The 15,342-nt window shown below is 49.4% G+C and overlaps 1 protein-coding gene across 9 annotated transcripts in view; it reads left to right on the top strand.

The window, feature by feature from the left end:
• Positions 1-15,342, top strand: part of TEAD1 (TEA domain transcription factor 1) — a 255,049-nt gene that overhangs the window by 207,492 nt on the left and 32,215 nt on the right. For all 9 annotated transcript variants that reach the window (XM_058663362.1, XM_058663363.1, XM_058663364.1 and 6 more), the window contains one exon: positions 15,089-15,262. In XM_058663362.1, the coding sequence (XP_058519345.1) occupies positions 15,089-15,262 (174 nt within the window). The remainder of the gene's footprint in view (positions 1-15,088; positions 15,263-15,342) is intronic.

Genomic DNA, 15,342 nt, shown 5'->3' with positions numbered 1-15,342 from the left:
TGGTCAGGGCTGGGCTATGTCAGAAGCTCTTCCAGGTTTCTCATATAGGTGCAGTGGCCTTAAGCACTTGATCATCTGCCACTGCTTTCTTGATCACATTACTAGGGAGCTGGATCACAAGTGGAGAAACTGGGTCCGAAGCCAGTACCATATGTAATGTCAGTACTGTGAGCAGGGCCTTAAGCACTACACCACAGTTCTAGCCCCCTGAGATATCTCTTAAGCGTAGGACTTGCTTCTTTCCTTTTCCTGTCCTCGTTCTTGCTCCTCTTGGGTTCTTTTCCTTTGCTCCTCTGGCCTAACAAATGGTCTGGGTGGAAGAAGACCTGGGAAGGGGAAGCGGAGCAAACTTTGACTCCCATGTGTCCCTGTTGGTGGCTATGCTGGTGCATTGGAATGGGAGTTATCAGCCTTGCCTTGGAAGCTAAGGTGAATGTCAGTGCTGCACTGAGTGCTCTTGACCTGAGCATATGCACTGAACAGCAGGTAACATAGCCTGAGCCTTGCCATGTGGCTGGCCTTGTACATGGGTATCTAGATGTTTGACCACATCTGATCATCTGATCATCACTAAAACCCTCCAGCAGAAGGTGTTCTTAGATAGACGCATGTACCTTCCTCGGAGTCATGCAGTCAGTGCCTGGTGGACTGGAGATTCAGACGCAAGTCGTTCAAACTTCAGTGCCTGAACATTCAGCCATTACTCTAGGCTGCTTGTCTGAGTCCATGTTTTATCAAGAGAGCAAGTTATTATCCCCTTTGAGAGAACAGAGTGGCACCTCCACAGCTGACCATCACATGCAGTGCATTATAATATCACCCGTTCCAGTAGTGTTGGCATTTGGACTCTGTCATTTTCGTCTCTTCTGTTTCCCCCGCCTCATCTTGTACCCAGCAGCCCATTGTTTTTCTGCCAGACCCTTCCCGGTACATATGGGATTCTCCCTTCCTTCCTTTCTTCCTAACCAGCAAGCCTTGTACCCTTTCCTCACACCCACTCCTTGGCCGTGAATATGAGCATTGTGTCTGTGTGTGGGTGAGCTCAAGGCAGGCACTGAGGGAGTCACACATTGGTTGGTGGGCTCCTCACCAGCTCCTCACATGTACTCCATCACCCCACTGCACTCATCTTAGAGGCTCCCCGAGGCTCCAGCCCTAGGCTCACTGGCTGAGTGCTGCCTGCCTTGCCACCCATCTGGGATCAGGAACGTGCTCACGTTTGCTGCTAACTACTGGGATTTGGGCACCTGGAGGTGTCCTCTTACAGGAGCCAGTATGAGCTTTTGCCCAGTGGGAAGCCTCCTTGGGTGCACACACAGAGGAAGCACCTTGGCAGAAGATTCTTGGGCAGCCATCCCAGAGTGGAAAAGGGAAAACCCTGAGTGGCCCACTGGTGTCCCATGATTGTGAGTGCTAGAAGTTGGAGGTCAAAGAGAGCTGCTTCAGAATTAGTGGGGAAACAAAGACAAAGATGTGAAGCAGCTCATTGGGCTCAACAAGGCAGGTGCAGGAACATGAAGCCATTGACAGGAGGGAAAGAGGCAGCCACGTGGATGGGTCTCTCCTCTTGAGGGGCAATGGATTAAAACCCTTAGTTGTGTGACATTCAAAGAAACAAAGGGTTGGATGCCTGCTGTTTTTATGCTTTCTGTTTTTTTCCCCTGAAAGTAATGCATGATTTCTTTTGGCTGTAGACTGGGCTTTGGGCAGGATAAAGAGCCTGTGCTTATAGGATACCTGGCTGCTGACACGGTGCTTTGTCATTGCTTTTTTTTTTTTTTTCTGTCCCCAGAGATCCCCATAAGAGCTTCTGTTTTCTCCATTTCACAGATAAATAAACTGAGTCCGCAGCATGTTCTGTAGCTTTCACAGATTCTTTAGCCAGTGGGAAAAAGAACCAGAATCCCCAGTGTCATATTCCAGTTTCCTCTTTTCAGTACTTAAATCATTGCCTCCTGCCTTTTTAAATATCTATTCAGTTTTATTGAAATGAATGTATGATATATAATATCAAATGCCAGCCAGCCTCTCAAATTCTACATCGATGCTTTGCTTTACTGAGCACACGCAAAGTATTGTTGTCATAGATGCAATGCTATTTCAGAACTAAGGTTACGCTGAGCAGTGTATGGAATGAGGATGGCTCCTTTGGCTGTTAGACTTTTTGTGAATTCTTGGACTGTAATTTTACTATACAGGTGGTTTTGCTCAGTGGTAGGAAAACTAACTTAAAATAGAGTTAGGGTTGAGGTTATGGCTAGGGTTAATTGTAACAAATTTAGATATACTATGCTTAAAGTTTAAAATCCACCACTAAGCATGTTAATTGATAAAGAATGCAGCAATGCAGCTAATAATGAAAGGATGCTAAACAATTCAGCTTTCCAGGAATACTCTAAATATTTGCTATGCAGACATATACAGATAGTTCTCCCTACTTTGTCATGGTTTAGGCTTCTTGGAATGATGGGTTTGTAAGATAATTTTGGAAGAGAACTTAAAGGCAGTGCTAATCAAGATAAACAAATTGGGCAGCCAGGTGCAATGATAAATGTTCATTAGTTATTTCCTTACTCATTAACACAACTCTCTGAAGTAGAAGAGTCTCTTTCCTTTTGCAGGCAAGGGTCAGAGAGACTGCCGGAGCCAGCTTTGAAGCCCAATCTCCCTGCCCCATCCCATCTTCCAACAGAACAGTGGGCACCACTGCAAACCTCCATGGCAGTACAGCTAAGAGCCTCCTCCTTGGTCTAGGGCTGCCTCCTTTCATACCAACATTTTTTTTTAAGATTTTATTATTATTGGAAAGCCGGATATACAGAGGAGGAGAGACAGAGAGGAAGATCTTCCGTCCAATGATTCACTCCCTAAGTGAGCCGCAACAGGCCGATGTGCGCCGATCCGAAGCCAGGAACCAGGAACCTTTTCCGGGTCTCCCACGCAGGTGCAGGGTCCCAATGCATTGGGCCGTCCTCGACTGCTTTCCCAGGCCACAAGCAGGGAGCTGGATGGGAAGTGGAGCTGCCGGGATTAGAACTGGCACCCATATGGGATCCCGGGGCGTTCAAAGCGAGGACTTTAGCCGTTAGGCCACGCCACCGGGCCCCATACCAACATTTTTAAAAATTAATTTTGTTTCAGTTGAAAGATAGACACATATATGCATGCACAAAAAAAACAGAGACCTGTCCACCGGGTCGCTCTTCAAATGGTTGCAACATCTGGTGCTGAGCCAGCCCAAAGCCAGGAGCCAGGCACACCAGCCAGATCGCTCATGTGGGTGTCAGGAACCAAACTACTTGAGTATCACCTGCTGTGCACTTTAGCAGGAAACTGGAATTGGAAGCAGAGCTGGGACTGTAAACCAGGCACTCTGATACGAGATGTAGGCATCCCAAGCAGTATGTCTTAACTGCTGCTCAAACATGTACCTAAGACTAGTACTTTTATGAAATTGGCATTTTGATTTAGCATTTTTGATACCATTTCCATCATTAAAGGATTCTTCACAATTGTGCACTTCTTCACAGTAGTAGTACCATTAGTAGCAGTAGTGGCCATGGCCAACCCTTACCAGGTATTTTCCATGTGCCTGCACCATGCGTTAGCTGATTGGTCCTTACGAAGTAGCTTGCCAGTGTTAAGTAGCCAGCTCACCTTGGAAATGGGATTCAGATCTGTCTGCTGACTCCCATCTTGACTGCGACCAAGGGGCTGCATTTGATGAGTAGCCTGTTTTTGTAGCCCAGGAGCTATAAAGAGATAATGGAAGAATGATCTGGGAGAGGTCTGGCAGCAGGGATGGTGACAGGCCAGGGAAGGGGTGTGGAATATGGATGCCCCCTGCTGGCTCTACCTCATGGGCCCACCAGGTGGCCATACTGGTGGTTGGTCATGTTGGACAATTAGAAAGGTTTCTCCTCTGTTACCTTTGGCCGTACTAGAATCTCAGAGAAAAACAGCAAAGAGTAAGAAAAGGAAGGAAGAGTCTGAAAAACAAGGATTGTTTTAGAAAAGTTGTTAGTGATGCTTGGAAATAGATTTTCTACCTGATTTCAAGGCTGCTGGTGAAAGAACTTCAAGCTCTGAGTACAAGGTCTACACCCAGAGTGGGCTTTTCTAAAAGCGCCTTGCCTGGGCTTGGCCCCGTTTCTGGATGCCAAGTTTGACAGCTGCACCTTGAGACACTTGAAAGCTTGGCCCTACTCCCTCCTGTCTGCATGGGGAGTGGGCTTCCTGATGAATCCTAGAGCCAGCCCCTCCCTCCACCTCCTGAATGGGTGTTGGGAGGGTCCAGCATGTTCCTTCAACTCCCTCACAATACAGCCACATCCTGCCCCAAGCTGGCAAGCCTCCTAACTGTGTATGCCCTCTGGGCTTACTTGCACAGTTAATGCCTGCATGGGGCAGGGGCAGGAGCCCTGAGTGGAGTGCGTGAAGAGTATGCTTAGGCAGGAGTACTGCTGGAGAAGGGAGGGTAGGGGCAGGGTGAGGGATTGCTCCTCTTAGATGATAAAGAATCCCGGGAAAAAAAGCTGTATGCTGTGCAGAAAAGGCAGCTCGGCTGCTGCGTGAGAGGCTGTGGTGCCAGACTCCCAGACACAGAGATGGTCACTGTGCCCCCTCTGTAAGGCAAGTCCGAGTGGCTCAGTAACGTTAGGTAACAGATCGAGAACTGCCGCCAGGACCACTGGCCATGCCAAGGGTTGACTCACCCTGTACCCTTCACACTGGACTTCTGAAGAAATAAAGACATTATTCAAAAAGGGAAGACAGCTGCCTCCAGGGCCTTTAGCCCCTAAGCTAGGCTGGGCGCCGCAAGGCCCTTTGCCTGCAGTGAGGAGCGGGCCTGAGCTGGTGCCTGGTTCCTGTTCTAGCCCCCCAGGCCTGTGCTGCCTGCCACTCAGAGGCTGGGGCAGGGAGGGGCGAGAAGCTACTGCCCAGCAAGCCCTAGTGATGCCCTCCTCTCATCGGAAGAGGGAGAGAGGGGGATGGGGGCCAGCCTCCAAATCCTTACCAGTGGGTGAGCTGTGCAGCAAACAGCTCCCTAGCTCAAGCTCAGTTTCCATGCTTTTCAGGAGGTAGCAGGATCACTCCCACTGTATCATTGTGATAATTACATTGAATTCCTGTCTTCAGACATGGAGCACACCATACGGTTTTTAAAAAGTTATTTATTTATTTGCAAGGAAGAGTGGGAGAGGTCCCGATCCACTGATTTCACAAGTCCACCACAGCCAGATCTGAGCCACACCCTAGCCAGGAAACAGAAACTCAGTTCTGGTCTCCTGCTTGGGTAGAAGGGATGCAAGCATGGCTGCTCTCCCAGGCGCACATTAGCAGGGCTGTGGATGGGAAGCAGAATGGCCAGAACTGGAGCTGACTTCTGCATCCAGTTGCTGGCCTTAAAAGCAGTGGTTTCAGCACTGAGCCTCTCCACCAGCTCCCACAGAACCTAAGTGGCATAGGGAAGTGAGTTAGAGATCGAGACGGGGAGCAGGTGTAGAATAAGTTCAACACGTGGTTTGGCCCTTGTTTGGTGTTCAGGTGGGAGCTGGCACCTTTTTTCTCCATTGATAATGAATATGTGTGGTCAAAAAGTCCACAGGCATAAAACAGAGGGAGAGGAGCTTGATCTTGCTTTAATGACTGTGCTGCCGCTGAGCAGGTCACCACTGCTACTGCTCTTTTCTGACCTTTCTGAGAGATTTTTCTCATACGTGCAACCTGAGTATGTATTTGGTGTTCCAGAGAGACTGTGATCCCAGCGCTGTGGAAGGTCCCAGGATGGCCCAGAGGAGCGGAAAAGTGTGTCTGAGCCAGGTGTTGGGGTATAGGGCCCACCCCAGACAGGGTAGAGCTGGCAAGGGTGTAGGAGAAAGTAGGGAGTGTCAGGAGAGAGATGTTGTGAGGATAAAATTAAAAGGCCCTGGGGGTTAATTAGCTGTGAATGGAAGAGAGTAGATGGAAGTGAGTGGCGTTGTTGAGACTGGGGATGCGGATATAATTTGAAGAGGCTTGGGATGAAGGCAGAAGCAGGATTGCTGAGAATTGTGTTGGTAATCCTCCTTCTCCTTTCCCCCAAAAATGTAAGTGTGGAAATTGGTTGGCATGGGACACAGAGAGGCTCAGACAGTTAAAGTAACTCAGCCCAGGATTCAGACTGCAAATGTCAGGTTTGGCTGTTAGAACTTTCTCTCTGAAGCAAATGGCTACTGGGATTTAAGGGAGAGTAGCAACAGAAACCATCCATCAGGACCTTGCCAGGTAGTCTCTGAGGATGAGTGAGAGACCGATGTCTCCCCTATTCCCACTGCCTGGGGGAGTGCAGAAGGCAGGAGCTCTTGCCTTTTCTCAGATGGATATTTGGAGAAAGCAAAGTCAAGATCTGGACTCCCAACAGGGGTGGATTCCTGGCAGGTGGGCCATGCTTGGCTGATGGTAGCATCTGCGATAGCAGGCAAGAAATTCTCATATCTATTTCCAAGTGGCTGAACAGCTGAGAAGCTTGGGGCCTCCTAGATGTGAGGGTGAGAGCTAGCAATCCCATTGCCTAAGGAAGCCTGCATTTTCCCCTCTTGGGGATGGACAAGCCTCTGGCGAGACTGCACCAAAGCTCTGCTGGTGGACCCTGGAAGTAGTGCACATGAAGTCTGTTTTTTTCCATTAAGCGGTTGATCAAATACAGCCCCTTGCCCAAGGATGATGTCGCTGCTGTATCTTTATGGCTTCTTCCAAAGTCCTGAGTTCACAGATCCAAATGCCTGTCAGACCATAGATCCCGACTGGCTTGGTAAACGTGACCAGAGCACCTGTAAGGAAATGAAACAGATGAGGTCTGCAAAAGAGAACAGGAAGGACAGCTGTGTTGGGCAGGAGACTGGAGGCAGCCCAGGAATGCGGTTTGAAGTCTGCACTGCCTTGGGTGCCCTGGCTTGTGTCCTGTGCAGGCTGGAGAAGAACACCAAGTGTCTTTGGTGCCCCAAGGAGCCTGACGGTGGCTGCCGAGGCATTCGTTGCCTCTTGGGGCAGGGAATGGTGAACACAGGCAGATGCGGCTCAGACTGGTCCCTGATCCAGGCTTGTAGGAGGAAGCAGTAGTCATAAGCTAGCAGACCAGCTTCTGCAGCTTGTTACTTTCTGCGCTGTGTTGATTTTGGCCTCTGCAGATGGGCTGGTCGGGTGTCAGCCCTATGGTTCAGGTAGGATAAGCCCCAGGCCACACAGCTCCAAAATGGCAAAGCCCCCGTTCTAACCCATGTGTCATTAATGTGCCCATTCCAGGCTTAGTGTGAATGGTCAGAAGGTGCATTTGGCTTTATCCGGTCTTGCAGGGCTGCCATGGGTTGTGTCCAGCTCTGGGATGTCTCCCAGGCATTTCTCATCTGCTTGACCAAAGATGGGATTTGCAGTCGGCTGCAGGAAGTGGAGCGTCTTCCCAGGGGTGATGGCCCAGTGCCACCTGGTCCCCTGTGAGCTTGTAGAGATGTTCTGGGGGCTCAGCTTTGCATACACACCCGTGCAGCAGCACCCTGTGTGCATTCTGACTTGTCCTGGAAGCTTCCCCTCACTCTTCCTCACCTTTTGGGGGTGAGACAATTGAAAACATGGGGAAAGCCAGCTTTATAGATAGTTCACAGAGGTCTAGCCAGGTTCCATCTGCTGCCCATGGCCAGTCTGCAACCTATCCACCTGCCTTCCCAAGGGCTGGCCCTCCACTCTGCCAGAGAACCGCATGGACTGTGTGTCTGTCGGGGAAGATGTTAACCCCATCATGGACATGGCTGTGCTGTCAGTGGCAGACAGCGTCCATGCATCCTGCTTGCCAATCAGGTTTCCTCCTGGGAGGAGCACAGGGCAGGGGTGAAGTGGCACATGAAGGGCTGTGACCTGAGCAGCTGTTGAAGGGCTGGAGCCCAGAGGCCAGGCCCCACTTCCTGCCCCCATCCCTACTCTGCCGGAGGGGCCCCTGAATAGACAGATCACTTTCTGGACCTGGCTTCATGGCTATTTCCTGTCCCTGCTGGGCCCAGGAACCTGTCGCAGGCTGTCCGCCCTGGGGGTGGCTGGACACAGACCGGGCAGGAACGTGACTAGAAGCAAATGTAGGTGATTTGTCTTTGTCCTGTTGCAACTTGTACGTTAGAATCCCTTGACATGAGTTATTTGTCTTGGTTTCTTTAAATTCCTAAGTGGATTATAATTTTTCACTTGGTATTATTTGACAGCAGTCATTTTTCAGGGTTTTGTACTACGTTCTTGAGATGGTTGGAATTTTTGGAACAAGGTTAGAGCAAGAGTGCCACCTGTGGGTCAGATGGCGCAGTGCAATACAGAGGCAGGTCTCGGGTACCATGTGCATCCTGAGGGCTAAGCTTTGCCACAAAATTGTGCAGCCTCATCACAAGTCCTTAAGAGCATAGGAGGCACAAGTATATGAGGTATATGAGTTTAAAGAGAGAAGAAGACTGCCCCTCCCCCAGCAACCTTAGGGAGGTTGTGCTATTGTTCAGGAATAGAGAGTTTCCCAGCTGCCCTCATCCCACAATCTGGAGGACGGAGGTTTTGAACTTGAGAGCAGTAACTCAGGAGGCAGGGGCCGGAGGAGAGCATGGGCAAGTCTGAGGCCACACCACCCAAGCCTCTGCCCTGGCCACTTCGCATTTCTGTGTTGCTGTCAGCATTGATTTCAATTTGCCTTATTCAAAATTAAGAAGTGTCACAGTTGGGGACATAGCGATGAAAACAGATTGAACTGTTAAGTAATAGCTGTGCATTGTGTCAATCTTCCCAGCACCCGTGTGAAGCAGGGACTTTAGTACCACCCCCTGTGTTAGTGATGTGGAGATGCCCTAGAGAGGATTGAGCTGGACGACTCCACCAAGGAGGGGCCTCAGCACCAGGATTGGGAGGAAGTCCTTTTTCTGCAGCCTTCCTAAGCCAAGAGCCTGGAAGGGAAGCCAGCGACCAGAGAAGGGGGCATGTGGCACGAAGTCGGAGAGGAGGGAAGTCACTGCTGTTTTTAGGAGTGCATTATGTGTTTGCAGCTATAAGAGAAAGCAGTGAGAGAGATTACAGCCACAGAAAGAGCATTTCCCTATGTCACTTCGTCGCATCAGGAGCCCATGGGCTGGGCTTGCGTCCAAGGCCCTCTTGGCCCAGGGGGCTTTGGCAGATCTGGTGGGTGAGGCTCTCGAGAGAGGAGCCCCCAACTCCCAGTCACTTGTCCTGTTTGAATTGCGGCAAAGCAAGGCCATCTGACCCACATGACTGGAATGTTCTGGGCACTTGGGACCCATGTAAAATAAACATCCTGAAGGCCTCTTTTCTAGTTCTTCAGCTTCTTCCTCAAAAAGGACTCTGTGCCATCTGAAGATAGTTTTTTGAGAGACTGTGATTTTCTTCCATGAAGTGATCCCTGTGTCCTGTGGGCAGTTCACATGGAGCCCCACCTGCTGCCCCCAGCTCACCCCTGCCAGCCTCATACCTCATGGACAACTGCCTGCAGCCCCTTCAGTCATTCTTCCATGCACCTAAATAACACTTTGGTAGTGCATCTCATAGCACTGATTTTAGATGTCACCCATTGGCTCCTTACGCTGATGGCTAGGATTTAACTCTAAATTTAGCCTGTACCTTCCTCCCTCCCTCAGTGTGACTGCATCTTAATTTTTGGTTTAATTAACATCCAATGTTTATATTACAAACCAGTGGTAATTTTGTACTCAGTAGATGTTACATTTTAAGACTTTCAGAGTTACAGATATAGAGGAGTACAGGAAGAGATTCTACATCCTCTGGTTCATCCCTGAGTGGCTGCAAATGGCCAGGGCTGGGCCAGGCTAAAGCCAGGAGTGTGGAACTCCTCTGGGTCTCTCATGTGGGTAGCAGGGAGCCAAGCACTTGAGCCATTGCGTGCCACTCACTCCTGCCATTTGCAAGAAAGTTTGTTCCTGAAAAGAAGCTGTATCCGTTTTCTGAAGCCTTTGGTATCTGAATGTGTTCTGCTACCTTCATCACAGCTTTCCCCTGAGACTCAGGAGCCCTTGTTCACTCTTGCTGGATAAATTCTGCATATATTCCTGTTAGCCAGCAGCACTGTGTGTTTCATACTGAAAAATTGGATCATTTTATGAGAAGTGCAGGTAAATGCCAATTTAAGTCATGGACGGGGCAAGAATGAAAGTGTTGGCCACCTTCGAATGGCCCCATCTTCTGTGGAGGAGCCTGTAGGACACACATCTCCATGAACACCATGATGCTATCTGGTGAGGCAGGAAGCTGACAGCTTTGTTAGCCAGAAAGGTGAGCCTTTGGTGCTACTGACTCAGTGGATTTCTTGGGCCCACTATAGCATGTGGCACTCCATCAATAACAGGTATGCTGGTTGGTCCTCCTGAAGCCCTAAACGTCCATCTGTAGCAGCAGCACCTGTTATCTCACTGCCCATGATTTGCTGACGAGTGGCTGGACCTCTGTTGAAGTTATCAAATGAGTCACAGTGAATTTATGCCTCAGATGTGGGAACACACTTGTGCCGGCATTGGCTCATGTGACCAGCTGACATTCCACCAGTGCTCACTCACAGCTGGTCCCCAGTACTTGTTCCCGGTTTTCTGCCCTGAGCTGGGCCAGCCCTTTTCTGTTTTGGTTTTGTGTGCTCCTCTAAGTTTTGGAGAAAGCACTGTTGCTGAAGAGAGAATGGGATTTATTTGGGAAGGAGGCAGGAAAGTTAAGGATCTTGCCTTACAAGGAGACCTGGCAGGCAGGGGAAGTAGTCAGATCCTCCCTGATGGCTTTTCGCATTTTAACTCCATGAAAACATGAACACACACCATGTACATTTCCTTTCCGCCTTCTGGAGCTGTGGGCAGAGGGACTCTCCACCTGCCCGGGATGAGTTAAGGAGAGCTAGAAGCCTGTTTGTTTCAGAGCTGTGGTCTCCAGGACACCTGCTTTGGTCCCGTGTATTCTTAGAAACCAAGTCACCTCTTGGCGGGACTCAGGCCACTCCTGCTCTGAAGCCAGCTGTGAGGGTTCGGTTTCAGGTTGCTAGCCCTGGAAGGCAATGCCTGATGGCCTCTGGCCAAGACACCATGCCCCCATTCCGCTCCTTGCGGCTTGCTGGGGCTCAGAGGTCCCTTTCAAAAATAGAAATGTTGGCCAACTCCAGTGGACACACTGACCAGTCACTTGATGTGTCCTGAATTCTGAATTCATTTCCTGGAACTTTGGAAACACCCTTTAGCACCCACCTCAAATTACCTTTGGGAAGCAGTGATCTCACAGGGGTCTGAGGGCTAGGACCTTGTCCTGTTCTCACGGGAGACCATGTGGGTTTTACAGCAATGCCAAGGGCTGTGGCATTGACAGATCCAAGTTGTATTCTTAACTCCTGGCCTGTTCCTTTGACCTTCAGGCAAGTCAGTTGTCCCTAAGCTTGTATTTCCTCCTCTGTGAAATACACCTGCTGGAGTGGTCATGAGGCAGAGATTACCTAAGATGGAGCATTTTAGGAGCACCTTGCTCATAGCCCTGGGGGCGCAGGTGAGCACCGACCAGGGGAGCAGCTGGCTGTGCACAGGCCAGCTCTGCGGGATTTGGGTGACAGCCACACAGCATCACAACTTGCTCACGGCCCTAGGCTTATCTGTGTTTATTTTTTTCTTTGCTAGGCAGGAGGGAAGGCTGAAGAAGGAAATTTCTTGAGCTTCTACCCCAAGATCTAGTTAATCTCACAGGCGAATAACGTAACAATAGCGATCTTCGCAGCTACCATTTATGGAATGCTTCTTGTCTGCCAGACTCACAGCCAGCTCCTTCCCAGTATGTTGCTCCCTTTTATCTTCAGGACAGTTCATTGCAACAGAAGTTTCATCGTCATTGCACGCAGCAGGAGACTAAGGCCAGGTCCAAATCCTGCTCCACAGTTTGGAAACATGTCACAGTCCTGGCCTGATGCGGGTCCATCTGGGAGGGGAGAGCAGAGAACGTGGCACTCAGCTAAGTGCAGAGTCCATTCACAGGGATCCCCAAGACCAGGGTGCTCTGTTCTTGCCTCCCAGGAGGCACTGGAACTGGTAAAAACTGTGCCTCCCAGAGCTGAGCGAGGCTGGGAGCGAGGTGCAAATTGAGGTGCCCAAGCTGGGCTGGGTAGACAAACAGACGGCCGCCCTGGCGTCTAGATGAGGAAGGAGCGATGCCTTTTGTCCCGGGCCGATGAGGTGTGTACTCCACTCCCTTCTCATCTCATCTGATGGTGTTTCCACCAGTATTTGTACCCACAACTCCACCATCTGATTTCTTTTCTCCTCTGTTCACTGAAAGACTTGGAGCTCCTTAGCAGGTGTGACCATGTCATGGTCATTTCTGGAGACTTCTGTTTGCATATTGTTGAGAAGATGACATGATCAGAGACACTGCCTCTGCTCCCTGCATGTTACACCCTGTACTCCCAAACCCCCACCAACACAGTGGCTTTTGTTTCTTTTTCTTGCTCCCATTTCTTCTAGTCCAGGCGCACACTGTGCTCGCTTAGTGGTTCACAGGCTTGCATTGGTGTCTGAAGCCCACTGGGCAAGAAGTCCATCACACGGGGCCAACTAGGTGCTTGCTAGATTCCATATTTTCTTTTCCCTTCATTACTTGTTAGGGTTATTGAAGCCTCAGTACAGAAGTCACTCTGATGTGGAACAGTAGAGGGCATGGGCCTCCTCTGGAAGACCCAAGCCCCTTCTGGCTATATAGCACTGGCATCAGGTGGGGGTCTGACCTCCTGCCTTGTAGACAGCCTGACCATCGACCCACAGCATGTGGGGACTTCCAATGTTTATGGAAAAAATAGCATGAAAAGACAAGGGATTTTGTTGCAAAATTTTTTGAAAATCATATTTTATGCATTTTCCTTGGATCCTTTGAAGGCCTCTCATATTTACATTTTGTAACCAGTTGAGTCTGGGAACTAATGAATTGTACTAAGTTAAGACATGTTTCTTTACAGCAATGCTTTTAGCATGTTAATATTCACTGTGACTTTTAGAGGGGAGATATTAGTTTTAAAAAACAGCAACCAGAGGCTAGCACTGTGGCATAGCAGGTAAAACCACTGGCTGCTACAGATATCAGTATGTGTCTCAGCCACTCCACTTCCAGTCCGACTCCCTACTAAAGGACTGTGAAAAGCAGTGACTCCTGTCACCCTCAGGAGAGAATGGGCTGAAGCGCCTGGCTCCTAGCATCAGCCTGGCCACCGTCTTGGTTATCATGACATTCTGGAGAGTGAACCAGTGTATGGAAGGTCTTTCTCTCTCTGTTTTTTCCCTTTCTCTCTGTTACTCTTTCAAGTAAATAAATAGATCTTACCATAAGTAAATAAATAAAAACCAGCTAGCATGTACTGAATGCTTACTCTTTGCTGGATCTAGGACCACTGAAAACTCATAATATATAGTGTGTAATGCATTTGAATTTCAACCTGTGACAATGCCATGAAAGAGATGCATCATCACTCCCACTGTAGCAGCCAGCGAGGCCCTGACCCACCATCCAGCCCTTGTGCAGTGGACAGTTTTGAACAGGCTAAGTACAGACTGTGTGTGTGTGTGTGTTTATTGTATAATAAGATTTATTTATTTCAATGGCAGAGTTATAAAGTGAGATAAGGAGAGATGGAGAGCTTCCATTTGCTGGTTCACTCCCCAAATGGGTGTACATCAGAGGCTGCGACAAACCAAAACCTAGAGCCACAAGCTTCATCCAGGTCTCCTACGTGGATGCAGGACACCAGGCACTGGGCCATCCCCCTCTGCTTTCCTTAGGCACATTAGGGAGGAGCTGGGTCCAAGTGGAGCAGCCAGGATTGAGACTGGTACCTATAATCAGAAACTGACATGGATGCATATAACGGGCTAGGCTGCCAGCCACAGACAATGTGTTGCTAACCAGTGGTGGTCAGCCTTGTCCACACCTTCTGTTAGTGGACACAGGCCCTGGAATTAGTACCCACAAGAGCACAGTGGTTGGAGAATGGCCGGCTTCTTGCAAAGGGAATAGGGGCTGTTGAGTGTGCAAGGGAGATAGGGCTTCTCTCATGTGCCCTGTTGGGTTCCAGAGTGCCCGCAGCCTAGTCTCCCTTGTGTGTGTGCTGTTACGGGGGTGTCATCTTCAGGTCTGGAGGAGTGGAGCCTGCCATGCAGTCCTGTGTCTCTCAAACCTGCCTGCACCTTGGCAGTCCTCCAAGGAGTCATAAACGTGACTGACTCCAGAAATCCCAGTTCCATCCAGATGGGCCCCAGATGCTGATGATTTGAAGTGCTCCTTTGGTGCTCCTGATAAAGCCTGCATGGGAACCTTGTTTGAGTGTAAACACATCTTTCTCAGATCCACATCTTCCACCAAAGCCAGGCAAGAACGGATGTCATTGTGAGTCATACCACCACACAGTGGAGTTTGGGCTTTCTGTTAGTTTCTGTTTCCATAAAACATGTGACCTGTGCTGCTTTCTATCAGCTATGACCCGCCTTGGAGAGCCTCTGCACAGGCAATTCCCTGACTCTGAGCAGTCCTACCTGGGGTTCTAGACTAACCAGAGACCCACTAACAGAGGCTCCATACTCTCACACCCACTGGAAGTGGGATGACTACCACTGCTCAGGCCACTGCATCTGTGCAGTTGCTAGGGGAGCCGGGGCGAGAAAGTGCAGTCACAGTGATAATGTTTGCTAACTGCACACATTCTGTGTTGGGCTTTTGCCATCAATAATGGGCTCCAAAGAGGAAGGCTTCATTGTGTGTTAATTCGGTGAAACTGGGTAGCAGGATTGTTGCTTGGTTTCATACTCAGGGAGACCAAGCCATTGCTTATTGTATCTGTAAACTTAGGTGTTTGAGGAAATATTTGCCCTTGTCAGGAAGCTCTAATGGCCTTTAAAATCAAAAGCACATACCCATCAGTTCGAAGGCACAGTCCCTAAGCTGATCAAGGTGCGATTCCGAATTTCAAGATCACTGCTCTTTATCCCATTGAAGACGGGAGTCTCAGATTGATCCAAGGGTTTGTAATGGGAATGTTTCTGTTGGTTTCTTACAGTACAACAAACACCTCTTCGTGCACATTGGGCATGCCAACCATTCTTACAGTGACCCATTGCTCGAATCAGTGGATATTCGCCAGATTTATGACAAATTTCCTGAAAAGAAAGGTGGCTTAAAGGAGCTATTTGGAAAGGGTCCTCAAAATGCCTTCTTCCTCATAAAATTCTGGGTGAGTAAGACATCATTGTAATTTTCATCACTTGTCTCTGACTGGCACCATTTGATTCGTGACCACAGTGGGGCCCAACC

Source organism: Ochotona princeps, chromosome 4 (genome assembly GCF_030435755.1).
Source record: "Ochotona princeps isolate mOchPri1 chromosome 4, mOchPri1.hap1, whole genome shotgun sequence".
NCBI lineage: Eukaryota > Metazoa > Chordata > Mammalia > Lagomorpha > Ochotonidae > Ochotona > Ochotona princeps.
The sequence above is the reverse complement of the archived record's forward strand: the minus strand, read 5'-3'. Positions and strand labels throughout refer to the sequence as shown.